This window comes from Parambassis ranga, chromosome 5 (genome assembly GCF_900634625.1).
Source record: "Parambassis ranga chromosome 5, fParRan2.1, whole genome shotgun sequence".
NCBI lineage: Eukaryota > Metazoa > Chordata > Actinopteri > Ambassidae > Parambassis > Parambassis ranga.
This window is the reverse complement of record NC_041026.1, coordinates 6,874,430-6,901,256: the sequence shown is the minus strand read 5'-3', so window position 1 is coordinate 6,901,256 and position 26,827 is coordinate 6,874,430. Positions and strand designations below refer to the sequence as shown.

At 42.0% G+C, this 26,827-nt stretch overlaps 6 protein-coding genes across 10 annotated transcripts; 3 read left to right on the top strand and 3 right to left on the bottom strand.

Annotated features, from left to right (window-relative positions):
* Positions 1 to 895: 895 nt before the first annotated feature.
* Positions 896 to 4,899, top strand: LOC114435886 (C-type mannose receptor 2-like). The gene is made up of 5 exons (XM_028405847.1): positions 896 to 1,006; positions 1,564 to 1,662; positions 1,751 to 2,122; positions 2,232 to 2,570; positions 4,424 to 4,899. The coding sequence occupies exons 2-5, from the start codon at positions 1,629 to 1,631 to the stop codon at positions 4,768 to 4,770; spliced, it is 1,092 nt and encodes a 363-aa protein (XP_028261648.1). The 5' UTR covers positions 896 to 1,006; positions 1,564 to 1,628; the 3' UTR covers positions 4,771 to 4,899.
* A 581-nt stretch (positions 4,900 to 5,480) lies between these two features.
* On the top strand, positions 5,481 to 13,729 carry LOC114435850 (protein mono-ADP-ribosyltransferase PARP14-like). Of its 2 annotated transcripts, none has more exons than XM_028405776.1 (15): positions 5,481 to 5,750; positions 6,532 to 6,674; positions 6,764 to 8,857; positions 8,949 to 9,185; positions 9,265 to 9,489; positions 10,282 to 10,345; positions 10,667 to 10,813; positions 10,892 to 10,951; positions 11,052 to 11,228; positions 11,307 to 11,445; positions 11,557 to 11,612; positions 11,745 to 12,449; positions 12,525 to 12,658; positions 12,831 to 13,008; positions 13,092 to 13,729. In XM_028405776.1, the coding sequence occupies exons 1-15, from the start codon at positions 5,576 to 5,578 to the stop codon at positions 13,370 to 13,372; spliced, it is 4,815 nt and encodes a 1,604-aa protein (XP_028261577.1). In that variant the 5' UTR covers positions 5,481 to 5,575; the 3' UTR covers positions 13,373 to 13,729. The 2 variants fall into 2 exon arrangements, with proteins under 2 accessions (XP_028261577.1, XP_028261576.1); XM_028405775.1 differs by having other exon boundaries at positions 6,532 to 6,683.
* On the bottom strand, positions 13,716 to 15,449 carry LOC114435892 (cerebellin-2-like). Its single transcript, XM_028405856.1, has 3 exons — positions 14,772 to 15,449; positions 14,551 to 14,679; positions 13,716 to 14,373 (listed from the first exon to the last, which is right to left on the bottom strand). The coding sequence occupies exons 1-3, from the start codon at positions 15,148 to 15,150 to the stop codon at positions 14,090 to 14,092; spliced, it is 792 nt and encodes a 263-aa protein (XP_028261657.1). The 5' UTR covers positions 15,151 to 15,449; the 3' UTR covers positions 13,716 to 14,089.
* A 951-nt stretch (positions 15,450 to 16,400) lies between these two features.
* Positions 16,401 to 20,619, top strand: LOC114435863 (kelch-like protein 33). Its single transcript, XM_028405796.1, has 4 exons — positions 16,401 to 17,345; positions 17,412 to 18,354; positions 19,227 to 19,397; positions 19,863 to 20,619. Exons 1-4 carry the CDS (start codon positions 16,580 to 16,582, stop codon positions 20,380 to 20,382), a joined length of 2,400 nt encoding a protein of 799 aa, XP_028261597.1. The 5' UTR covers positions 16,401 to 16,579; the 3' UTR covers positions 20,383 to 20,619.
* Positions 20,585 to 24,583, bottom strand: LOC114435882 (multimerin-2-like). 4 transcript variants are annotated; one of them, XM_028405836.1, is made up of 5 exons: positions 23,925 to 24,555; positions 23,692 to 23,850; positions 23,539 to 23,616; positions 21,236 to 21,382; positions 20,585 to 21,025 (listed from the first exon to the last, which is right to left on the bottom strand). In XM_028405836.1, exons 1-5 carry the CDS (start codon positions 24,514 to 24,516, stop codon positions 20,757 to 20,759), a joined length of 1,245 nt encoding a protein of 414 aa, XP_028261637.1. In that variant the 5' UTR covers positions 24,517 to 24,555; the 3' UTR covers positions 20,585 to 20,756. The 4 variants fall into 4 exon arrangements, with proteins under 4 accessions (XP_028261637.1, XP_028261639.1, XP_028261640.1 ...); XM_028405837.1 differs by lacking the exons at positions 20,585 to 21,025; positions 21,236 to 21,382 and adding exons at positions 22,736 to 23,020; positions 23,310 to 23,453; XM_028405838.1 differs by lacking the exons at positions 23,539 to 23,616; positions 23,692 to 23,850 and adding an exon at positions 21,467 to 21,544 and having other exon boundaries at positions 23,925 to 24,583.
* A 490-nt stretch (positions 24,584 to 25,073) lies between these two features.
* On the bottom strand, positions 25,074 to 26,319 carry LOC114435897 (cerebellin-1-like). The gene is made up of 3 exons (XM_028405865.1): positions 26,039 to 26,319; positions 25,750 to 25,947; positions 25,074 to 25,385 (listed from the first exon to the last, which is right to left on the bottom strand). Exons 1-3 carry the CDS (start codon positions 26,220 to 26,222, stop codon positions 25,120 to 25,122), a joined length of 648 nt encoding a protein of 215 aa, XP_028261666.1. The 5' UTR covers positions 26,223 to 26,319; the 3' UTR covers positions 25,074 to 25,119.
* Positions 26,320 to 26,827: the final 508 nt, after the last annotated feature.

The following is a 26,827-nucleotide window of genomic DNA, read 5'->3' as shown; positions in this document are numbered from 1 at the left end:
GCAATATTCACACACCACACTATACAATAAATTACTTATTTGTTCTTTTGATGCACTATGTACAGTTTTCTACAAACCACTTCTACCTCCACTCATCTGTGCAGTAATTGTTAATCTGTAAACTGTTTTTTTAGTGTATTGCATATTATCGGTAGTTTATTTTATTATGTATATAGCTTTTCTTATCTTATCTTTTGCTTGCTGTAACTGTGCTGTTGCAAAAACGCAATTTGCCCATTGTGGGACAAATCTGTGGGAAATTACCTGGAGCATCTGGAACCATCTGAAAAATAATATATATAATGACAATAAGAAATGAAGTAATCATAATGTGTAAATATGTATTTTGTTATACTTATTTGTGTTTCTTACATTTATTTTATAGAAAAAAGTGTCCGTCGCAAATTCCACCCCCCCCCCCCGAAAAAAAATCCATCCACATAATCCAATGATCATCTAATACAGACCAATAAATGAAACCAACAAACATTTAACAGAGTAATGCTGCACAGCCTGTAAGATATTATATTAAATATTTAATTCATCTCATCGTGCAATTACTCAAACAGCCTCAAGAGGTCACTAGCTTTCAAAAATGCCACCAGAATTGTTGTGTTCTTGGATGCTTTGGTCTGAAAGTCTTTGTTTTGTCATGTGAAATAATTCAATGGTTCATAATTAGCTTTTCTCAGTTAGCTTGCATGATAAAATGTTGTTAGCGTCCTCCCTTCGGTATGCTCATGACATCCACCTCTGTTTAAAATCTTATATGCAGCAGAATTTTAATAAACAAACACACAACAGCACGGCTCACAGTTTTTCCCCTGAACTATGTAAATTTTTTCCCTGGTCATAACTGGTAGGTTCTTCTTTTTCTCTAGAATTTTATAACTCCAGAGTTTAAATATTCAAATTAGCGTATGCACACAGTTGTTTGCTGTTGAGAGCAGTCGGCACCATCACATCGAGGAGAGGCGGCACAGTGGAGCAAAGAGAGGTGGAAGATGTGAGTGAGCTGTTTGTAATGACGATATTTCTTCTCTCTCCAGTGTTTGTGATGAATACTTTTATATTTTAAAAACATATTGATTCTCAAAATCATTGATTGATTTTTTTGATTGATGCTTTACATACAAGAACCAAGAAGAATCCTACAAGCACTTTGATGACATATAGCATGCCTCAGCTAATGTGGTCTATGACACAAATAAATTATGTTCTATTTCATACATAACATGACATTTACTGTTATAGCCAACATCCATTCAAAGCTATGGTGATTAGCTAGCTCCAGCTTAGCTACACAGCTTGGATCATTAGCTTGATTATTATATTACAAGTGCAGAATTGATCAAATCAATCAGTACACTTGTGAAATTCTTAGCAGTGCTGTTACTATGTTGTGTATTTGTCTTCCTGTATCCTAAAAACTTTATTGCATGACACAAAGAGCCTGTTACTATGTTTCTGTGACTGTTTGGCTTTACATATTTCCTGGAATCTGATATTTATGTTCCTCTTTGGGACAAGGAGTTGTTACGATGTTGTGTTGTTTTCACGCAGCTCAGAGGAGCTGCTGGAATTGTGCGTTTGTTTCACAGCTCGCAGCTTCACCTGAGCGGACCGAGATGCAGTGGGTTATGTTTCTGCTCGTTCTGACGGGTGAGTGGAAGTGATTTAATCTGAGTTAGATTACCTTTAACAACCATTTCAGTTGCACTGCAAACCTGACCTTTGTTCTTGTTTATAGGCCAGTGTTTCTTCTCCGTGTGCCACCTGCATGAGTACCACTTTATTAATATAAATTTGACATGGGAGCGGGCCCAGACCTACTGTAGAGCAAATTACACTGACCTGGCTTCAGTGTTTGACAAGACAGACGTGCAGAGAATGAGAGAGAAAGCTGAAGGGTTGGAAACTGATGCCTGGATCGGGCTGTGCAACTACACAGAAAGAGACAACAGAACGTGGCATTGGTCTCTGCCCGGGATTGAGTACAATCAAAGAGAAAGTAACATCAACCTTTATGAACCAAACAATGAAACAGAGAACTGTGTGAAGATGGGTAATGATCTGCAAGATGTCAACTGCAATAATACGTATAAATTTGTCTGCTATGATGGTGAGAGAATGAGAATATGCGTATTAACCCCTGAATCACATCGTCATATGATATTATTTTATAATACATTGGTAATTGTCATGCAAGGTCTCCTCTGTTTCCTCCTTAGAGAAAACCCCCGGGAAAAAATTCCATCTAATTCAGGATAAAATGAACTGGTCACAGGCTCAGAACTACTGCAGACACAATCACACAGACCTGATCAGTGGAGCCCAACAGCTAGCGGAGTTTGAAAAGGAGAGAGGCTCCGAGTATGACCTGTGGATCGGACTGTTCAGAGACACCTGGAGGTGGTCTGATAGGAGCAATTTCTCTTTCAGACACTGGGATAAGGAGCCATGGAGCCAGGATAAACAAATTGGCGAGAAATGTGCAACAACTCTGTTAAAGGGCGGGAAATGGAGCTTTGATAATTGCAATGAACAAAAACCCTTCTTCTGCTACAAGAGTGAGTTTTACTGAGATTTATATTGATGGTTTTTATCTGTTGGATTACTCAGGCTGATTTAAGCCTGTAAAACAGACCTGGGCAAAGTACGGCCCGCGGGCCACATCCGGCCCGCTTGCGTCTTCAATGCGGCCCGCGGACCGTACACACAATAGAAGAAAAAAAAAAGAAGAAAAAAAGAAAATAAAGACGGCAGCAAAAGTCAGCTGTGAGCACGGCATTACCGGTAACGTCTTTCCAACCCTCCTTGTCTCTTCAAAGCTGCAGTATACTGCTTCATCCCATCTACTCTCTGGAGAGACACGGTCGCGCTGTGTACACTTTAAAAAATGCTGCGCGACTATGCTGAAATGTACGGTAAAGCGGATTTGATCGTTTTTAAAACTAGTTTTAACTCTAATGGTTTTCTTCTGTAAAAATATCTTCACATCATCTGTGCTGCTCTGTGCGGGAGTGTGTTTCAACATACAACCAGCACACACTCAGAGTGGACCTGGACACACACACAGAGGACAGAGGAGAGAGCAGTAAACAACACACAGACCAGTTCACATCATCAACACCCTCCGCCACACATTGAGTCTGTGTTTTTTTTTTCCGCCAATGCGATTTTATAATATAGCTCTTTCCATTCATTCAACTCCGCGCAACTCTCTCTCTCCCTCCCGTCCACGTTCACACACACGTGCACACATAAGCGCGGATATGTTCACAGAGAAGACGACCAACGTTCTTGATAATGGAACATCGCGCACCCTAACTCAGCACAGACAGAGCTGGTAACGCAGCAAACATTAGGTGATTTAAGGTGAAACGCGGTTACTGTTGAGATAAACTACGTCATATGACAATAGTCACATATAAATAATAACACCAAAAGCTGTTTTATTAAAAGTTAGTTGCCTTGTTGTAACTTTAGTAGTTCCATATCTGATTATAGTATTTATGCTATTAATGTATTTATGTGGTTAAATCACATTATTTATTTTAACCTTTATTTTACCAGAAAATGTCATTTTACAAAACAAGAACAGGCTGATATATGAGGTCAGTGTTGACTTCATATAGTGAAATAAAAACCTTCAGCTTCAGTTGTAATCCATTCCTTAGATTAGAACTAAACTAGGCTCAAATTAAAGTAAGAACTTTAATTTCAATTTGGTGAGTCATCCAGGAAACATGAAAAAGGACAGGTCTGTATGAGCAAACTCATTCTACTGGCCTGTAATGTATGGAGTTGAGGTGGGGGAAGGTCCTGGCAGGGTTCAAGTAAGCATGTATTTATTCGTCTTATCACTCAGAACTAACTGAGAGAAGTAAGATTTGACTAACAACTCGATTCAAAAATTGTCATAGATAAGCATACAGGTGTATATTTGACCTTTATAAACCCCAATGACCAACTCGCCGACCGATGTGACACCGAGATGCCACCACACACTGCTTGCAGTGATGAAACAAGAGCATATTTATAAAGATACTGTGCCAGTGATCTCCAATTCAATTCATATTATTATTTATGAAAGAAATGTGGCCCTTTGCTTTTCTAATGGAAGTCTATGTGGCCCTCGCAAAAAAATAATTGCCCACCCCTGCTGTAAAATATCAGATCTGGGGGCTCTGCCCACTGTATGGAGGGGGAACGTACATTCTGCTATCAAAGGTGTCTATAAGGAGATCTCTTGCACTCTGTGGGCCTCCTTTTCCATACGGGGCACTCTCGAAATAGTCCAGAATGAATGTTCATGATCTGACACCAAAAGCCATCAACATCTTTTAGATGGCTTTCCAGGAAACTGTATATGGAATATGATTTTATAGGGACTTCCTCTTCCTCTGTTTAACAATGGCAGGTAAACTGGTCCTCGTCCAAGAACTAAAGACCTGGGAGCAAGCCTTGTATCACTGCAGAGACCGCCACCATGACCTCGTCACCATCAGTAACCCTCACCAGCAAGGTTGGGTTCAAGAGACAGCCAAGAACGCCACCTCTGAATTGGTCTGGCTGGGACTGCGTTACACCTGCGCTCTGGATCTCTGGTTCTGGATCAGTGACCAGCTGGTCTGTTATAGTAAATGGGCCAAAGAGGAACAGGGTCAAGCCTGTGACATGGCGGTCGCCATGAAGAAGAAAGAGCAGCATGAGTGGGTCAGGAAAGCAGACACTAACAAGTTCAGCTTTATCTGTGTTGAACGCTAAAACTGACCAGCCTACCCCCCCCCCCCCCACACACACACACACACACACAAGGGGGCGTGGTCAGCAGCAACTCATTTGCATACACAGCTACATACACTGAAACAGCCTGATGCTAAAGGTTTATAACATATAGACACGTAGAATATATTCTTTTTCTTTTAATATTACTTTATATAAAATAATAATAATATAAATAAATAAAAATTCTAATATTTAATATTACTTTTTAATTACTTTTGTTCAGGTGTTGGTTATCACTTTACTTTGTTAATGTCAACTATATTAAGGATTTAAAGCCTAAGGTAACACTGTAGTGTCTCTGATTAGAAGCATGTAAAACCATTGTTTTCTTATAATTACATAAATTGAGTTTTACTGTATATGTTTAATGATAATAAAATTTTAAAAATAAAGAAGTGATGCATCCTTTTAACCTTAATATTCTATATTTCTCTCAGGACTTTTTTTTTTAAAATGTACATCTACTTTTTGGACTTTTCAGACTATGACAAAGTTCATAAATATTACTGAAGATCTAGTAAAAAGTGACTTAATTAATATGTGGCAAAATGATTGTTTGTTTGTTTATATTTTATTGTAAGCCGTGTAAACCTACGTTTATTTGACTATTTGTGTGTGCGTCATGGAGGAAAACTTTGCAGCGCACCTGCGCAGGAAGGAGGAGGAGGAGGAGGAGGAGGAGGGGGGGGGGTCAGAATCAGACGGAAGGAACCAGGCAGCACGCTCAGTGAGACGCCTTCATGTCTCGGACGCGTATTTGACTGAATTCTGTGGAGTTTTCAGGATGACGGATTCTTACCAGCACCCCGTTTATCTGGAGTGCGCCGCTCTGCCCTCAGACCGGAGGAAGAAGGTGGAAAGCTATTTCCACATTCGGCGGCTGTCAGGCGGAGGAGACTGCAGCCCGCTGACAGAAGTTGGAGATAAAGTTTACAGAATTGCTTTTGCAGAGAAAGAAGGTAAGAGAAGTGCGAATAAATGATCAGCTCGATTAAAAACGAATCACTGTACTCGAGTTCAGGTGAAAGTGAAAGTATGTGCCCCCAGGGAGTGGCTCCACTCGACTGTTCGTACATTTTTAGATAATAAAGGAAATCACAGTCTGTCTGCTCTGCTGCTCATTCTCCTGCTCATTTGTTCTTTTTTCCCGCTGTTAGTCTGAATGTCTGAATTTAGACGCACAGCTGATGTTTAGTTTCACTTTCGCTGGTCAGCTGTTGACTAGCTGTTGATTTATCGAGGAGGGGGGGGGGGTTACATGAGGAGGAACTCATGGCCTTTACTGTAAACCACAAATCCCCAGCATTGCATTTTTAAAGATTGAGCACCTTGATATTAAAAATCAACATAAAACACTAACTGTTGAGCAGCTGTCTGGGGAGTGTCCTCTTTTGTGACAGCAGCAAATCCTTAAAACCAGGAAGTTTATAGCCTCTGACATAATAGGCCTTCCAGTAATAGAGACTGAACAGTGACGTCAGAGTGGCCCTTCCATTTTGTTGTTTCTCCCAAAACCGATTTTGGCAAACTGTACTGCCAAAAAGCTGGTACCAGTCCCAAAACTACACTACTGGTCGGACTCAGTGTTGCAGATTCCGCTGAGTAATCATAAATCAAGTGTTGAGGAAAACCCTGAATTTCATAAGGTATTTTAAGCTGTGTGTATTGGATTTTCTGAGGCTGATACCAAGGACTTTGGAGGGACAAGAAAGCTAAAAAAAAGTTGTTCTCTTTTTTCAGCTCAACAACGTGTCCTGCAAAAATCTGAACATGTGGTGGAGTTTGCAGATGGACCTCTGGTTCTGAGAGTGCGAGACAGCCCCTCTCCCATCAACACCTCAACTGCAACCAAACCAAACCTTGACCGAACAACCTCTCTACAGGTGATCTCAGTTTGTTTTGAACACAGAACCATTATTGGTGCTGTCTATTGTTTTGTGCTAAAAAAATATCTGCATCTTTCCATCAACAGGAACAGCAGACTGTTCTTGGACCAAGCCTTCCGTCAAGTGCTGATGAATATAAACTAGAGCTTGATAGTTATATTGTCCGTTACCTCCAGGAATGTCCGGAGGCTGGGAAAAAACTGAACATGAAGCTGGCTTTGGTGGGCTGCACTGCTCAGTTTTTCCTTGAAAAAAGCAGAGAAAAGAGCTTGGTTTCAGTCAGGGGTCTTGCGAAGCCAGGTGCTGGAAATGATTGGAAAGCTGAGGTAGACAAAATTTTCAATGGCTACAAAACCTACTATGAGTCTAATCCTCGAAAAGTCAGCATTTTACTTCAGCCCTGTGACTCTAATCAGACCACAGATGAGATTAAAGTGTACAGTGAGCTTGGGATTGCAGTGGTAGTTGGAGAAAGTTCTCAAGTAGAGAACAGGTTGGAGGATGTTAAACGCCGAGGGTCACGTTCAAGCCAGAAGCAGACAACTGTGTATCGACTTGGTGAAGCCAAACTCCGCCTCCTTTGGAAGAAGATTGAATGCAGTGTGAGACAAAACTTTCCAGATGTGAAGGTCAGCCAGGGAGATGATGGTTGCTTAATTTTGGAAGGATCAGTGGAGGAGATTTCTATGGCAAGACAGGTGATCTCTGATCAGGACAGTTTGGTGTTTGAGAGGACAGTTTTTGACAAGAACCCCCATTTCTTAAGCTTTTTGAGAAAAGTTTATGGAGGACCAGGGGTGCTGGGTGACTTTTTAGGTGTCACTACCAAGGTTGAAGTTGAGATACGAGACACAAAGCTTAATTTTTTCGCCTTCTCTGCTGATAAACTGAATTACGCGGTAAAGAAAATGCAGGAAAAATTCAAGGATGTCAGGGTTGAAGTTCCTAACTGCTCCGTTGTGCCACCTGAGCTTCGGGAAAAGCTCAAGTCCAAAACAAATGACATGAACCAGGGGCAGTGCAGGGCTCATGTTGTGTTGGGCTCAGATAATACGGTGTGGTTACTGGGCCACACCAAAGAGGTGGATGAGCTTATTGAAACTGCCACAGAGTTCATTTTGGACCACTCAAGCATTGGGGGAAAAGTCGTTCTCCCTTTTCCAGAGATGCAACAACTCCTACCGGAATTTTTACAGCTGCAAACATTTGACCATTCAGGAGTCACCTTCTATCCTTTGACAGCTTCCTCTAGGCCCATGGTTGTGTTAGAAGGTCAATCTAACAAAGTGACTGAGGTGAGGACTCGGCTAGTTCCACTTCTAGACTCTGTTATGAAGACTAAAGTCACAATTGACCTGCCAGGTGCTGTCAGGTATTTTGAAAGTCCCTCTGGAAGAGAAAGCATCTTACGGGTTGCTAATTCTCACAAGTGTCTCGTCAGCTTCGAAGAACAGCTGCACACTAGCAGACAGAATTTGGGAGTTGCGAAATACAGCCTCCAAGATGGGCTCCAGGTGCTGGTGTGTCCTGGTGACATCACCAAACAATATGCAGATGTGATTGTGAATGCCGCTAATGAGGATTTGAAGCATCATGGTGGTGTAGCTGCTGCACTGAGTAAAGCGGGGGGGCCTCAGGTGCAGGAGGAGAGTACAGCTTTAGCAAAGCATGGAAAGATTCCTACAGGTGAGGTGGTAGTGACCACAGGGGGGAACCTAAAATGCAAAAAACTGCTGCACGCTGTAGGGCCAATTCGTGGAAAAGTAGGTGGAAGAGAGAGGATGTTACTAGAGAAAACAGTCCGCAATGCTTTAGATTTAGCTGAAACGATGGAGTTACGGTCTATAGCTATCCCCTGCATCAGCTCAGGTGTGTTTGGTGTCCCGATCCCTGTCTGCTCTGAGGCTATTGTGACTGCAGTTAACGAGTTTGCTAGTGAGGGAGGTCGAAGTCTGACCACAATCATCCTGATTGACAACAGAGACGAAGTGGTGAGTGCCTTGAAGGACGCATGTGACAGGCTTCTCTCACAAGCGACTACCGCACAAGGCATGCCAAGTGGTCTGGGGTCCAACATGGATGCCACTGGGGAAAACACAGATGGAGGAGTAGGAGGAACTGGTGGAGCTCCTGTAGGTGTCCAAGTAGAGGTCATTCAGGGAACCATCGAGACCCAGCAGGTCAGAAACTTGCAAGCAGATTCTACAGGGACTACAGCTTGGGTTGAAGTAGGCCTGGTGCTTAGTTGGATGATTTTTTTCATTCTTTAAGATGGATGTCCTGGTGTCTCCCATGGCTGGTCATGATCCTGTCTCCACCCAAGTTGGAAAAACTTTGGACAACATAGTTGGACCTCAGCTGACTGCCAGGTTTCGTATTCATGCTGGAGGAATCATACAGCCCGGTGACACTGTCCTAGTGGAAACCTTGCCTGCAATTACATCTAAAGCTGTGACCTTCCTCAGTCTGGTGTGCTGGGATAACAATGAAAACGGACCTGCAGTCCAGGTGAGGTCCTACTAACAGAGCAGGTTTACTGTCTCAAATTTTTTGTTCAGTAAAAATAAACCAACTTTGAATTTTCCAGGTGCTGAGACAGGGGATCAGAAGTATTCTGACTTCCTGTGAAAGCAGAGGCTTTAGGTCAGTTGCCTTCCCTGTGCTTGGAACCGGTGCTGCCCTGCGTTTTCCTCACAGGGTGGCGTCCAAGGTTCTTTTGGAAGAAATTGGGTCATTTGAACAGAATCGAGCTGGCAGTTCTCCTTTCCTGATCCGTATCGTCATTCACCCCGGGGACAAAGAATCATCTAAGGTGACATTATATCTCCACCCCAAGCCCATTTTTAAGGCATGAGCTTCAAAATGTGAACTAGGACGGGTTGATTACGGTGATTAACACCTCTATCAAAAGGTCAGAAGCAATAGATTTGACAGGTAGTAGTAATATTAGTGCTAGACTCACCAATGACCAGCCACATGGAAGGAAATGCATTTTATGCTAAACGACCCTTGCCACATTCTCCCCCTAAAAAAGTCCTCCACAAACATAATAAATGTCTAATCCTAATATTTTTAGTCTTGAATAAACACAGACATGTTGGTCTATCTGAACCAAGCATTTATTGCGCTCAAATATGACTGATTATTACAAATTTACAAAGAAAGAAATAATTTTTTGTTACTCGCTGATTTTTTACTTTTATATTCCTTATATTCTAATTTACCAAATGTTTATAATATAGCAAAACAACTGTAACAGTGTCAACTGGGAAAGTCCCAGCTTTCATATGACACCTTGTTTGTGTGACATGAAGTATCAGAGAGCTAGCAATAACCATGTGGCAAGTGTGTCGACTTTGATATGAGAGTTTTATTTTGATGAGTGATAATTGAATTGCATAGTGTTGAAGTTATGTTTGATGTGTGTAAATATGGCTTATATGTGCTTGTAGTAAAGTTTCTCCTGTTTAATTTGATATGCAATATGATTATTTTTTTACATGGTTAGTACAGTGTTATATGGCTTTTATTTTTGGGTGCATGAAAAAGCCCCCATTAATGGGTCCCTTCCACAGTATAATAAATGAAGGCTTTTCCTCTGCAGGCCTTCCAGGCTGCCCAGGACAGTTTGCATCTCAGAGGATTCACAGATGGAGCCAACCCTGCAGGTGTGTTTATTGTTTTGATGTATCCAGGTATTATGTTTCTGGGTTGTCTATCTATATATACATATCTCAGGAGCACGCATCTCTTTGGATTAGATCATTACATTTTGGTGGTCTAAAGTAACTGGTACATGTAGACACTACATGCATTCATTTGGACTCAAGCTTGACTTGACTGCGGTTTGGTGGTCAGAGGTCATGTCACTGTGATGAAACGCCACAGCCAGATATGGTTCTGGGTCATTTTTAGAAAGGACTTGGTGATTCACAGTTTTCTGCCAAACTTTGGGTAAAGGATTTTTGGCCCTCTGTTTTTGGTTCTAGCCTCCTTTTACAGCCATGTCTCTGTAACCGATGATGAGGTCACAGCCATGCTGAGTGGAGTCAAGCTTCAGATGATCCGTGGTGACATCACAAACGGGGGCACTGATGTCATTGTCAACACGACTGACTTCCGTAACAACCAAACTGGTACTACCTTAATGATTTGAAAGATTTGGAACCCAAGTGCAAGTCCAGTTTTTTACTGTACATCTCTGAAATCCATAGATGTCTCTAAGGCCATTCTGACCGCAGCAGGGCCCGCCGTCCAAGCAGAGTTGGCACAAAGTAAGCTTTGAAAAATATTAAAGGAAAATGGCTTGATGGTAACATTCACCAGCCACCACTAAACATTCAATGTGTTTTAATGTTTTTATTTTTTTATCAGGGGGCATTCCTGCAGACCGCATTTGCAGCACAGGACCCGGCATGCTTGGATGCAGGGAGATCATCCATGCTTCTTTTAATTCAGATTCTCAGGTGATTCTGAAGAACTGCATCAGGATACTGAAGCACTGTGAGATCAAAGGTTATCAATCAGTGGCCTTTCCAGCCATCAATACAGGTATGTACTGTCTATCCAGGCTATGACCAAAATCCTGACCTCTCAGACATAACAATGTCTGTCTTTATATCCAATCAGGAGCCGCTGGGATGGACTATGCTAAAGCCTGCAAAGCGATGCTGGATGGGATGGCCACGGCTGTTAATGACTTGAAACCAAACTCTCTCTCACTGATCCGCATTGTTATCTTTAAACAGCCGGTCTTTCAGTCTTTCAGGTTAGAAATAAACCCTGTCCAACAAACAGCAGGCAGGGCGGTTATGCCTTTTGAACAAGCCTTTTGTGTTGTTTGTCTGATTGTATCTGTAACTTCCTGTGATTTTTGCAGATCAGAGCTTGAGAAGCGCTTTGGACAAACTGGTCCTGTCTCTCTCAGCCTAAGAGGTTTGTTTTCTTTCTTGAAATTCTTGAACTTTCTCTCAACGTTTTGTAGTGCAGAATCCCAATCTTAACTCTAAGAACCTTACCCTAACCATAATCAGGTCAATCATCAATGATCATGTTTTTCATTTTTAGATAAAGCTAAAAAAAGGATGAAGAAATTTCAAGAAAAGCTTCACAGGACCTTCTCATCTTCATCGCCACAAAGCAAAGCCTTCCTCTCCTCAAAGCCCCAGCCAGCTGTATTAAGTGTAATCAGCTGTGGTCCAGATGTCGTCAAGACCATCCAAAGAGAACTGGAGGCAGTCCTGCAGAAGCAGCTCGAAGAGAGAAAGGTGGCAGTGAATAAATTTTCCAGGCTCGATGACATGGAGCTGGACGCAGTGCTGGCTAAAGTCAAAGTTTTGGGAATCAGCCTGGAGCACATTCAGAGTTCTGATACACCATCTGGCAGCAGAGGCGGAAACGTAGCTAGATCTGAAAGAAGAGATCGGTGCGGGTCAGCCGAGGACCTCTATGTGCTGAAAGGACTAAAAGAAGATGTTTTGAGCGTCACTGAGCTGATATACAAAGCCATCGAAAGAGAATCTCAGGACAAAGAAGAAGCACTGATAGGTCTAACAGTTCAGTGGTCGATTCAGCATATAGATGGAACCTGGCAGGAGCTGAGCCTGCATGACAACTACCTCCTGGAGCAGGCTTACTTAAAGAAACAAGCTCCTTTCCAAATGCAGATGCTGGGTGGCATGCCGGAGGTGACTGTTGACCCGACAGCAAAAGAAGCCAGACATTTGCGGACAGGCATTACACACAAGATGAAACGGAGTGTATCTGAAACAGGTTCGATGAAAATGTAGCAACTGTAGCAACAAAAATCTTCACAATCGTATTAACTTTTCTGACTCTCTGCTTCAGCCATAGAGTTACCAACAAACTGGGAGCCTATGAATGGAAATGAGTTTGTTATGGTCGAACTGCCCCCTACCCACCAGGAGTACCAGACTGTAGCCCAGGCTTTCCTCCAAGCAGCTAAATACACCATACACAAAGTGAGTATGATTACACAATAGAGTGTGCAGTAGTCTATGCTACAATAATACAATAAGCGTATATTTCCCTTTTTTCTTTCTTCTAAATTTAAAGATTATGTGTAAAATCCAAACTTTTAATTTAGCTTGTCCAAAACCATAAATAATTAACTTGAGTTTTCCTTGAGCTCAGATTGAGCGTGTGCAAAACCAGTACCAGTGGCTCGCCTACAGTGTGCTGAGGCAGCGCATACTGACCAAGAATGGTTTGGCAGAGCTCGGTGAGAAGTCTCTCTACCATGGCACCTCATCAGAGTCCTGCAGCTGCATAGCAAAAGGCAGATTTGACAGAGGATTTGCAGGAACCCATGGTAAGACTTTTTGTCACATGACCAGCAATGACTAGGACCATGAAAATAATTACTGCATCTTCTCTGGTTTAATTCAATCACAGCTGCCAGATATGGGAAGGGAGTGTACTTTGCAGTGAATGCTGCGTATTCGGCCAGATCGTTTTCCCCAGCAGACACATCCAGCCTGAAGCGGCTCTTTGTCGCTCGTGTCCTCACAGGGCGTTACACAAAGGGTGATCGCAATATGGTAGCCGCCCCTGCTCGAGGCCCTGACACTACTGACTGCTATGACAGTCTGGTGGACAACGAGCAGCAGCCCTCCATGTTTGTGATCTTCCACGACGACCAGGCCTACCCAGAATACCTCATCACTTTTAGCTGAAGGAGACCATGGTTCATTCCTGTACTGTGGGCTCACAAGGATCCTTTTATACAGTAAAAAAATACAATACCTCATACTAGTGGTGGGATTTTAAAGTGTACATTTCCTAAGATTGTCAGGGTTAGTAAGATGGCAGACACAAATGCAGATTTAGCCGGAGGTAACAGAAAACTTCTTTAATTCAGTCCAAGGTTCGGTACACAGAAAAGCAGTCGGCGAGGCAAAGGTACAAAAGGGCTTAAGCAAAAGCGATAGTCAAAATCCAGTCCTGATCAATACACAAGAAATCCAAAAAACATTCAAGAGGAACTCAGGAAAATACTAAGGCTGACCTTAATAACAAGTTAATTGTTAAGAATAAGACTTTATTCGTCTTTCTGTCAGGAAAAATAACATCTGCTTTCTAGTTGATGAAAAAGTGTATTGAAAATAATCATACTTCGGAGTGAAAATATGTTTTTAATGTATTTGGTCATTGTATAAGCATTAGTTTGTGTACTGAATGAAAAGAAATGCCTTTGTTTGTAAAAGCAAACATGTTTGATTAATACATTGTTATCAGGGGGACTAAATGCAATTAAAGGGTCATTTGTTAATGAGATTTACAGTTTTCTTCCACATTGCAGCCTATCTGAGTATCTGTGTAATTATAATGTCCAGAACTGGCAGCACTGGATTCAATCAAATACACATAAGTATTCAGTAATAAATTGTCTTTCACATGGGGAAAAGCAAAAACCCAGTGAATGTGGAGTACTTGTTTCCACTATCACTGATCCTATTTTGAGCCCACAGACGAACATTGACGTTGTCGCCAGCTTTAAGCAGCAAAGCAGCGCTGTTAAATCCAGATGTGGGGTGAGTTGAACTATGACCATACCACGATGCAATAAATATTCCATTGTGGTACAGACTGCCACCACAGGTTCCTTGGTTTGTTGCCCAGCATATTGAATTAAAGCTGAAATAGTAGACTCCTCGCACCGGTGCTGTAAAATAACCTGTTAGTAAAATAAGTAATAATAATAAATTAAAATGCCAGACAGCCAGACCAGACAGCACTTTACAAAACATATACTGTTAACAGATCTATGTTTTAATATAAAAAAAGGCTTATAACAATATAGTAAGTATCTTTAGTGCATCCTTACTGAGGTCAAATAGAAATTCACACAAACCTGTTACTGGGCTGTAATGTCCTCCAATATTGATGTGTATGTGTCTGTACACCAGAGGGAAAATAACATTTAAAGGGCCAATGGTGGACTCTGTTGGAAGTGCAACCGAAAACGCAACCCGACCTTGTCCTGGTAAAGTACAAACATGAAGTGAATGAAAATATACAGGTTTATACAGTTATTCTGTATTTTTACAGTTTGTGACTCTGTAGCTAAATTACCTTCATATGTTCTCCTAAGTTCATTCAGTGTGCTGTTAAGTGTCGCCACTTGTGTCTCGCAGGTAGCCAGACTTGCCTCCAGTTTTTGGTTTGTTTCTTCCAGGGCTCTCTCAGTGGCCCTCTGTCTCTCTTCTAGAGCCCCCAGCACCATGAAGATGCTGGCTTCACATCCTGTCTGGCTGGCTGATGTATTTAAAGTCAGAAGCTCTGGTATTTGTGGTTCTTGGTCGAAGACAGCATCGTTAATCTCCTCTGTCGTGTCGGCAGGGTCTTCCAGTAAGAGTGCAGTGATCTGGGTCTCATTGTACTCGCCCTCAGTGTGGCACTCAGACCAACTGGCAAGCAAACACACCACTATCAGCACTGACAGTCTATCCATTCTTCAGGCTGGAAGGTGTCTCTCTGATTTGTTTACTTCAGTGAAGTGAGCTCAATGATAAAGAGTGGAATCCATTTATATGAAATTCTACGTTAGTTATTAAGTGTACACAACCCCCCTGCAAAGTCCAAACTATCATATAACTTTTGGACAACAGGATTATACTTGACTAGTTTCCTTATTGCATATTTGTTGTTCAGGACATTTATGATTTAACCACAGCCTGTAAAAAATATGGAGGAACCAGTCATAATGTTACTCATACATTTCTGAAGAACCACTTTGTGAAAGACTCCAATCATCTGCCTGTTGGCAGGGTCTATACCTTTATTCTTGCTTAGGCTATATGCAAAATTTGAAGTTTTGATTTAAAGAAAATTCATTATTTTATAATTCATACCCCTGAACCCCTGTTAAATTAATATGCAGCTCTCTGAGGATTGGCCCATTTTTGGAGCCAGCCCCACATCAAGTATTCCACAAATATTCCAAAAAAAGTACAACTGGTCCAATTATCTCAATCTGTATTAATAACAGGTCAGAACATGAACAGGTCTTCAGAACATAGAACCTCAGAACCTCTTAGTTAATCACGTTCCAACCACATGAACAAGTTGGCTAACTTGTCAACAAACACCACCAGAAGATGTCACATGCCTGAGCTATGGTAGCCTATACGTGATAAAACAATATAAAACACACAAGGCAAGCCTCAGCAAATAAGTGTGTGTGAGAAAAATGTGCGGGCCACACTAACACTAAACTTTGATGTCAAGTGGGGGGGCCACAAAATATCTGCCCTGGGGCCACAAGTGGCCTGTGGGCCACAAGTTTGAGACCCCTGACATAGAGAAGCCACAATCAGTCTATTATTGGTTGAGAGAAGGTTCTAGAGGTCTTCCTGGATTGTTGTTGACTGTGTTTAAAGAATACTAACAGAGAACTGGTTCCTATATTTATGTTATTTTGATGCATAAGTCACTGTCACTTTGTGAGGTAAGCCTTAAAACAATCTGACATGAACCCAGACCTCTCAGGTGAAAGTCTGGACTTGTGTTATCTTGATCATCCACTGCCAACAATGTTTAAAAGTGGACCTTATACTGCAGTTTATTAGTGAGCATGTGCTGAACAATCAGTAACATAATCAAAGTCCATCCTTTCCTGATGAACAGTACAATGCATGCAAAGTGCATGCAAAGATTATGCTGAAACTGAATCTCTCTGACCCGATAGCTATGAATAGCTGCTTGTTTATGCAGTGAGGAAACTTGAGTCAGAGGCAGCGAGAAGATTTGAGAGTGGCAGAAAGGTTTGTTTAGGTAAACGTTGGAAAGATCAGTCATTTTCATCAGTAAATGTAAAGAATCTGCATAAAATGGTGGCTGTAAGGGTGTAACACAGAGACAAAGAGACAACAGCAACTGACATGGAGTTTACCCGGCATTACCTACCCATGGAATGGGAAGAGCGATGGAGGAGAGAGAAGGAGAGGAGGAAAAGAGTGATTGAAGAAGGTGGAGAGGGGATAGAGCAGGACAACCGCGAGCTGAGGAGGATTGTTGCTTACAATGACATGAGGATGGGCCTGACGACTGGGAGGGATAAACACGAAGGGGCAGAGGTCAGACCGAGTGGTTCTTCTGTTATGACTGAGGAGACATTTGGACATGACATTCACACATGCCGCAGCCGAACGTATCCAAAGGAGGTGTTTGAGGTCCTGAAGGACTTCTGGGATTCATCTGTTCTTACAGATCTGACTCTGACCACTGGGAGCGGGAACAGCTTTGATGTGCACTCCATTATCCTGGCTGCTGTCAGTGACTTCGTTCTGAAGAGACTGCGGGACAAACCAGATGATGATCACACAGGAGTCCATAAGTGGTCCATACACATGGGCACTGAGGTGGACTGCGTTGGACTTCAGGCTGTTATGGAGTTTGCCTACACCGGGGTTGTATTATCTTTAAACAAAGACACCGTGGCCCACATTAAGGCTGCAGCTCAAGTACTGGTGGTCCCACGTCTGGTGGAGCTATGCAACAAAGTGGAAAGAATGAAGGAAGGTTTTGCGAAGGAAATGTTTTCTGGGCTGGAACAGATCAAGACCACTCTTCAGGTCATCGAGCAGCTGCGGGTGGACAGAGTTAGGTGTGATGTAACTCTGGATCTGGATGGCACTTTCCTACATGGTTAGTATGGCTTCATTCTTTAGGTGTTCTCATTGTTGTTGATGATGACTGTTCTCTTGTCTCCAGTGCACAGAGTCATCCTGGCAGCAAGCAGCGACTACTTCCATGGCATGTTCACCTGTGGAATGAAGGAGTCCCATCAGTCTTGTGTTACCCTCCCCTTCCTGTTGGGCTCTGAGTTAGAGGCCCTTATTTGCTGCTCCTACAGTGGGACCCTTCTGCTTAGTTGGGACTCTGTTTTCGAGATCACCTGCATGGCTCTCCAACTTCAGTTTCAGCCCGCTCTCTCCCTTTGCTTAGGCTTTATGCAGCAAGAAATAAATGCAAGCTCCTGCCTGGATGTGGCATCTTTTGCTGAAGCTTATGGGATGTCAGAGCTCCTTGAGCAAGCCAATGACTTTGTGCTGAGGAACTTCAGAGAAGTATCAGTCACAGCCAAGTTTCAGGACTTACCAGCTGAGAAGCTTCTTGACTTCCTCCGCTGTGACGGTCTGTGTGTGCCATCAGAGCTGGCCGTGTTTCGAGCTGTAATCTCATGGATTGAGGCTGATCCTGAGGAGAGATTGGCCCAGGCTGGTTTACTGATGACCGGGGTTCGCTTCCCACTCATGACCTTTCGAGAGTTCAGAGAAGTCAGAGCCATTAATCTGCGCATGGAGTGCTTTGGAAACAAGGAGGTGGAACTCTATGGTTCAGCACTCAAGGAATTTGGCCTTCTGAAGTCTGAGGACTACTGTCGGGTAAGGCGGCCCAAAGATGCTGTGGTTGTAGTCGGAGGAGACCAGCTGAACCCGGATGTGGGTCAGCGCATCCCAAGCAGGGAAGTGTGGTTTGTAAACTCCCTACGCAGTGGCACGGGGTTGGTGAAGGAGATAGAGTGGAGAAGACTTGGAGAGATTCCAGACAAGCCAAAGTTCAGGCATGCAGTCGCAGTAATGGATGGAAGGCTGTATGTAGTCGGAGGGTGCCACTTTTATGCTAAGGATGACATGATGAACTCTACCTACAGGTAAATGGGGACAAATCTGCATCACTGTTATCATGATTATTCAGGATGTCTCTCATTAGTTGGCCAAAAGTTAAACTCTCTAGAATATGGCAGCACAGAATCAATGACGGCTCCATGAGTCACATGTCCAACCTGCTATTTGATGCCACAAGGTGCACAGTCAGACAACCAGAACTGCAGGCTACTCTGCTCTGTGGTCACCCCTGTTCTGGTTCAAGCTAAGTTCTCATTCAATCACCATTTAATATACTGTATGTACAGTGTCATTACAATATATGTAAAATAACTAAATTACAGATTGGCTGCACTCAAGTACAATATTCATATTCATAAATTCAAATTCATAGTGTCTGTCTTGATGGACTTCCCATTCTATAAACATGGTACCATGAATCCACCAGTCAGGCATGACAAAAGTCACATCTGGTTCCTATTCTGCATAATGTTTATGTTAATATGTGTGTCTTAAATGTTCAACAATCCACCTTGTAGATTAACCAAGTGGCCATCTCTGGGGTTTAGACTTAAAGCCAATGTATAAGTTGCAGTTCACACCACAACCACTGGGGGCTGGCTCCAAAAGTGAGTCAGTTCTCATAGACTCACATGTAATAATACACCACAGAAATAAACATGTTTACAGCTTGATTTAAAAGATGATGGTCTCCATTGTACATAGGGTGATTTATTTAATAACTCACTAATTTTGAATATATTCTACATAAAATTCTGCATAATTATGGACGTTACTACTGCTATTTGTTAAAGAGCCTCAGACCAAACCTCAAAACAGCTCTTCAAACGGGAAGCTTTGTCTACAGTTTTTACAGCCGGTGAGCTTAACACTTAACTGTGATGTCACATTTTGGTAGTTATGACCCCGCGAAGGACAGCTGGAAGAGGCTGGCCGAAATGCAGGAGTACAGGAGTAACTTCTCCTTGATGGTGCATGAGGAGCGACTTTATGCTATTGGTGGAGATAAGGACATCAACACCAACGTGGACAGCGTGGAGATGTACAACACAGACACAGACTCCTGGAGGTAATGTCAGTAATTAAAAACATGTGAGGGCTAACTGAATCAATGGCTAGCACTAGCATGCTCAAAATTAACCCTGATGTATCCATCCATCAGTTTTCTTAACCTGCATTGTTCTGTAGAGAGGCACAGGGGTAAGAGGACCGTTTGACAGAAGTAAATTGAATTAAATAATAATAAAACATAATATTTGAAGAGCTATTGATTACTCTATATTAATCTGTAATTGTCATGGTCATTTAGCCAATGCTATTAGATCAGCTGATGGCAACAGTATACTGTACAATACAAGGTTTTAATGAATTATTTCCCCTTTCCATCCAAGTGCAGTACTGGTGGTTGCACAGCAGATGTCACCATTTGCCTTAAAAAGCTTTGTTGTGATTGATATATGATATTTGTATGATAATTGATCTTATTATCTAGACAGAACACTCCTTCACTCCTTCATCACATTTTTTCACACAGCTTTGTCCGGCCCCTGGACCAGGCCCTGAGCGGCCATGCTGTCGCTGTCACCAATGGAGGTGTTTTTATTTCTGGAGGTTTTAACTGTAAGTACGTGTGCTTGGTGTCCATGTTCCTGTACCACCCAGAAAGGGGCACCACCTACCTGGCAGACATGTCCCACGACCGGGCCCAGCATTGCATGGAGGCCCTGCAGGGCCGCCTGTGCGTCGCCGGCGGTGTTTGTAACCTGAGGAAGTTTTACACGGACCAACCGGCCTGTGAGGTGTACGACCCTGTGTCCGATTCCTGGTCTGCTTTTGCACCGCTGCCAGTGCCACATGTTGGTGCAGCCTCAGCCATTCTGGAGGACAAAATCTACATACTGGGAGGGTACTGCCAGGAGGACTACAGTGAGTCTGGGCTGGTTCATCGTTTTGATCCTTGTACACAACGATGGGAAAACATGGGCAAACTGCCAGGGGCTGTTACTGACATTCGAGCCTGTCTGCTCCAATTGCCCCAGCACTTCAGACAGTAACAGGACAGTGAGACATTTTTTGAGAACTGTTAAGAACTGTTAAGCAGATTTCAATGGAAGAGCATGGCTGCCTTTTGTATTATATTAGATGTCAGAATTTCAGGAAAAAAAAGTCAAAAATGTGAGGAAAAAATTAAAAATGATTCTCCTCTGTAGATAGAATTAAGTAAAATATATAAAAAAAATCACTAAAGGAGCCAAATTATATTGTTCTTCTTTAATGCCTTTTGTTATGAAGTATATGATTACATATTGATTAGTGATTGAAGCCACAGGAGTTGTTATATTCCCCTGAACAATGACAGAAGAATTTTTTAGAAAAATCATGAAAGATCAACAACATTATCAGCAGCTCGTTTACTCAGACCCCTAAACTATGAGACTGTGAACAGGAGGAAGCCGCTGAAGACCCCGGCGTGTATTTTCCCACCCTGCCACAGAATCATGTTGACGGTGTCGTTCTGGTTCAGTTGAAGGATGACCGTGTTGCTCGCCGTGTCGCTGTAGTCCGGCCCTTTGAATTCCCAGGTGCTCACTTGGTAAATCCCATTCTTCACCAAGATGGCTCCTGAGGTGTAGCTGTTGTAGCCAAAAGTCATGAAGGTGAACTGGTAGACGCCTTTCACCGGAGCAGTGAAGATGCCTGAAAATAGCAAAACAGCAGTGATGTCACATGATAACAGCTCAGCTGTCATAGAAACACAGTGCCAAAATATTTTCACTACCTTATCTTGATTATCAGATACATGATAGGCCTATACCTCATTTTTGTTTCAAAGAAATCATCTGATCATGAGTTCTCCAAACTTCTTATTTGTAGTAGAGCAGATTATATTCTGTATTTGTGTCCTACCTGTTTGACTGTTGTAAGCGTTGCCGATGTTTGTGAAGACGTTGTTGAAGACCAGGGTGGAGGACAAGATGCTTCTGCTGGGTCCAGTAAAAATATTCGCACCCTCAGTGATGCTGGCTGAAAACGCCACCTTTTGCCATGTGTTGACTAAAAAAGAAAAGTGAAGCACAGTGTTATGTTGAGTTTCTGAGCTTTTGGCTGTGACGAGTGTGTTTCATTGTCTGCATGTACCTGCTGCTTTAACTTTACCCAGCTGATCTTCCACATTCAGGAATTTGTTAGCTTGTTCAGTTAGTTTTGCCTCCAAAGCTTGAAACAAAAAGAATTTTCAGTAAGATTATTAAACAAACTGTTGTAAAGCTATGAGTCAACATAAAAACACTGACGTTACCTTTGTCAGTATTCTTTATCTTCTCCACCTCAGCTTCGAGGTTGGTCTTTGTAGCTGTCAGTCGGGCTTCCAGTCTGAGTTGGAGGTTCTGTGCTGTCGTGTTGAGGTTGGAAAGTTCACTTTTGTGCAGACGAAGAAGTTCTTTTGTGTCATTAAACGCAGCCTCAGTTCTTGTCTCCAGATTTTGAACCGTTCCTTTGTTCTCCCTCAGCTGCTTCTCGGTTTCATCAAGCCTCTTCTCAGTCTGATTGAAGTTTCCACTGGCGATCTGCTTTTGTGCCTCCAGGAAACTAACTTTATTCTTCAGGGTAGCAATCTCACCGTAGATGCTTTCAATATTCTTGTAATTTGAGCAGACAGTTGGCTGCGCAGCAGTGTTTGTATCCTCTGGGTCTATACACCTCCGCTTGAATGGAAGATCACAGGATACAAGCCCAGTTAAGCCAAGGAGCAAAAACACCTTGACGTCCATGTTCAGTACAGACACAGGTTAATGTGTGTCATCTGTTTGAGAAAGAGTTCTTATGCAAGAAAAAGCAATGAGGAACCTGCTTTTGTCTTCAACGGGACTGTCCCTACACACCCGACCAGGAAACAACACACACAATTGCTATACAAATCTCAGAGACAGATAGTGTAACTGAGCAGCACCTTGTTCACTTAATCATCTCGCCACAAAAATGATCCTGGTCTGATTTCAGCTGGGGCCTTTCTGTGTGGAGTTTTTTCCGGGTACTCCAGCTTCCTCCTACATTCTGAAGGTGTGCTTGTTTGGCTAATTGTGAATCTGTGAACTTTGTTTTTTTTGTTTTTTTCTCTTCAGAATAAATAAAATAATAAACCACGAGTCACAAGTCTGAAAAACATCAGAATCCTCAAGGGGAAAAACCAGATCACAAAATTAGATTTTTTTCTTTATTTAGTTTTAGGTGAAGTATATTATTACATATTGATTATTGATTGTAGGTGTTATCATATGCCTTTGTAAGAAGAACAATTATATAAACCCTTCTTAACAGAACAGACCCAAACACCTCTTCATTTTGTTAAAAGAAGTAATTATCAGAAAAATCATTAAAGATCAAGAACAACATTATCAGCACCTCGTTCACTCAGACCCATAAACTATTAGACTGTGAACAGGAGGAAGCCGCTGAAGACCGCAGTGTGTATTTTCCCACCCTGCCACAGAATAATGTTGACGGTCTCATCCTGGTTCAGTTGAAGGATGACCGTGTTGCTTGTCGTGTCGCTGTAGTCCGGCCCTTGGAATTCCCAGGTGCTCACTTGGTAAATCCCATTCTTCACCAAGATGGCTCCTGAGGTGTAGCTGCTGTAGCCAAAAGTCATGAAGGTGAACTGGTAGACGCCTTTCACCGGAGCAGTGAAGATGCCTGAAAACAGTAAAACAGCAGTGATGTCACATGATAACAGCTCAGCTGTCATAGAGACACAGTTACACATGAACACATTGCATTTGTTTGTTCTGGCCAACAAATGGAGTTAATGTCAGAGCCATGAAAACAGACTTTGTATGATGTACCAATTTGGCAAAAGGTAGCGTTAGTGTCATTAAGAAAAACAACAAATGCTTTTTATGGTTTTTAACCCCACAAAAACTACATCGCCTGATAATGAGTAATTCTTTTCCGTACTAGAGCAGATTCCGTCTCTGTTTCCTACCTGTTTGACTGTTGTAAGCGTTGCCGATGTTTGTGAAGACGTTGTTGAAGATCAGGGTGGAGGACGAGCCTGTTTTGGGTCCGGTGAAAACGCCTGGACCTTCAATGATGCTGGCTGAAAACGCCACCTTTTGCCATGTGTTGACTTAAAAAAAAAAGGTGAAACACATTGTTATGTTGGGTGTCTGAGCTTTTGGCTGTAATGAGTGTGTTTCACCGTCTGTATGTACCTGCTGCTTTAAGTTTATCCACTTCACCTTTGAGTATGGCATCTACAATGCTCTTTGTCTGCAGTGACAGCTTCAATTCTGTCAACAGAAACATCATGAAAGACACTTTCTCTTCACCAAATTAAGGTGTATTTAATCTAATTTAATTTTTACCTGCAATCACAATGTTAAGCGTCTCTATCTCAGTTGTATGTTTGTTCACTGTGTTGTTGTGAGCTGTCAGACGGTCTTCCACATTCTTGATTTTCTTGTTAGTTTCATTGCCAAGTTCGTCGATTTTTCCTTTTTGTTCAGTCAGTTTTGCCTCCAAAGCTTGAAACAAAAATAATTTTCAGAAAGATTATGAAACACACTTTTACACATAAACATATAAACACTGATGTTACCTTTGTCAGTATTCTTTATCTTCTCCACTTCAGCTGTCAGTTGGGCTTCCAGTCTGAGTAGGAGGTTCCGTGCTGTCGTGTTGAGGTTGGAAAGTTCGCTTTTGTACAGACGGAGCAGTTCCTTTGTGTCATTGAATGCAGCCTCAGTTTTTGCTTCCAGTTTTTGAAGCTTTCCTTTGTTCTCCATCAGCTGATTCTGGGATTCATCAAGCCTCCTCTCAATCTGATTGAAGTTTTCACTGAGGATCTGATTTTGTGCCTCCAGGTAACTAACTTTATTCTTCAGGGTAGCAATCACATTGCTTTGTGTTTTGTTAGTCTCTGAAATGTCTTCCTTCATTTTCCTGAAGTCTTCCATTAATTGACTGAGGTTTTGCTTCTGTTTGTTGGAATCTGTGTTCAAAGTATTGGTTATTCCCTCCAGGTCCCCATATAACTTATAGATGTATTCAATATTCTTGTAATTCGTGCATTCTGTTGGCTGCAGTCTGGTGTTTGGATCCTCTGGGTCTCTAGAACAGGTCCGCTTGAATGGAAGATCACAGGATACAAGCCCAATTAAGCCAAGAAGCAAAAACACCTTCATGTCCATTTTCAGTAAGAACACAGATTAATGTGTGTCATCTGTTTGAGAAAGAGTTTCTGTGCAAGAAATAGCAACGAGGCAGCTGCTTCTATCTTCAGTAGGACCGCCCCTATTTGTGATGCACAAAACCAGGAAACAACACAGATTAAAGAGTCAGCTTGACTTTAAACTTGTCTTAAGATGGATGCGTTCAATGTGCATATTTTCCTCCCTCAGGTCAGGAAAATGGGCGGGGTGGTGCAGGGGTGGAGTTTGCACGTTCTCCCACATTCTAAAAACGTGCTTGTTGAGGTCATTGGTGCTGCCCTATTTGTTTAGAGAATTATACAGTGTATACAGTTCAATACCTAGAATCACAAAATGAGACAGTGTTTTTCTGCTTTAATGCCTTTTATTGATTTTTATGTGAAGTATGTTACATATGAGTTATTGATTGAAGCTGTATGTGCTGTTTATGTTATCCATATAGAAGGCTTTATAAGAAGCAGCATATAAACCCTTCTTAACATAACAGACTCAAACACCTCTTCATTTTATTGAAAGGAGTAAAGTAATTATTAGAAAAATCATAAAAGATCAACAACAACATTGTCAGCACTGTGACTGTTATCAGACTGTGAACAGGAGGAAGCCGCTGAAGACCGAGGTGTGTATTTTCCCACCCTGCCACAGAATCATGTTGACGGTGTCATTCTGGTTCAGTTGAAGGATGACCGTGTTGCTCGTCGTGTCGCTGTAGTCCGGCCCTTGGGATTCCCAGGTGCTCACTTGGTGAAGCCCGTTCTTCATCAAGATGGCTCCTGAGGTGTTGGTGTTGTTGCCAAAAGTCATGAAGGTGAACTGGTAGACACCTTTCACCGGAGTAGTGAAGATGCCTGAGTAATAAATAATATATATTTTATATTATATTTCACTGCCGTATCTTGGTTATTAATTTAAGTCCTAGTCCTACACCTCATTCGCCCAGGGCAATCTGGGCTACCCAGCTCCTTAATCATTTCACATCATAATAATGTTTGATATTATATGAAGAAAGACAGCCCTTTTTCTCATTAACATGTCATATTTCTAAATGTATGTCTTCATAAAACGCTGGCAGTACAGATTTGTTGAAATGATGTTGTAGAGGAGATTGTGTAGATTGTCATTCAGAATTAAATGTAAATGTTTTCCCTTTTTGGCCCTATTTCAAGTCTTTGTGCTAAGCTATGCTTAGATTATTCAGCCTCTGTGTCATACCTGTTTGATTGCTGTAAGCATTGCCGATGTTTGTGAAGACGTGGTTAAAGATCAGGACAGAGGGCGAGCTGTCCGTTCTGGGTCCAGTGAAAACGTCTGCACCCTCAGTGATGCTGGCTGAGAACGCCACTTTGTTGTTGTCTAAAGTCGTCACATTTTGGAATTTGTTGGTTTGTTCAGCCAGGCTTGCCCTCAAAGCTTGAAACAAAAACATTTATTTGTTTTTGTTTTTTGTTTTTAAAAAAGAAGATCATCACATAAACAGAATCAGAATTGACTTAAAAATTACCTTTGTTCTCATTCTTCAGGGCAGCAATCTCACTGTAGATGTATTCAATGTTCTTGTAGTTTGAGCAGAGAGTTGGCAGTGTTTTGGTGTTTGTGTCCTCTGCGTCCATACATGTCCGCAGAAATGGAAGATCACATGACGCAAGCCCAATTAAGCTAAGAAGCAAAAACACCTTCATGTCCATTTTTCAGTCAGGGCACAGGGTAATATGTGTCGTCTGTTTGAGAAAGAGTTCCTCTGCAAGAAATAGCAACGAGGAAGCTGCTTCTGTCTTCAATGTCACTGCCTCGCTTTGTGATGCAACAACCAGGAAACAACACGCACAACCTGTTACCCAGATTCAAGAGTCAGATTGTGTATCTAACCACTCTTAGCTTGATTTCAAACTTGTCAGACCTGAGCTTTGATATGACTTGCATTTTAGATTTCTTCTGACTGTTCTGGCTTTGGAGGAACCAATAAATATAATAATCAAATATTATAATTATCTACGTTTGTGTACGACAGGCTCCAGTTAATAAAAATGTGATGTCCATATATATATGGTCATAAAGCCTGAGTAGAAGGCTAATGGCTGTCCAAAATGTGGAGTGGGATTTGGTGGGTTGTGCCTTTTGTTCAATTCTCATGAGGATTCATAATTCACATTCCTACATATTTATGTGTTTTCAGTCTCCCCTGTTGTTTTATATCCTTTTCAAAAGCTGTTTAGTAACATTTAGACACTAAAACGTCTTGTTTAGCTGTAGCTTCAAATATACAGTAATATACAGTAGGACCAAAACCAAG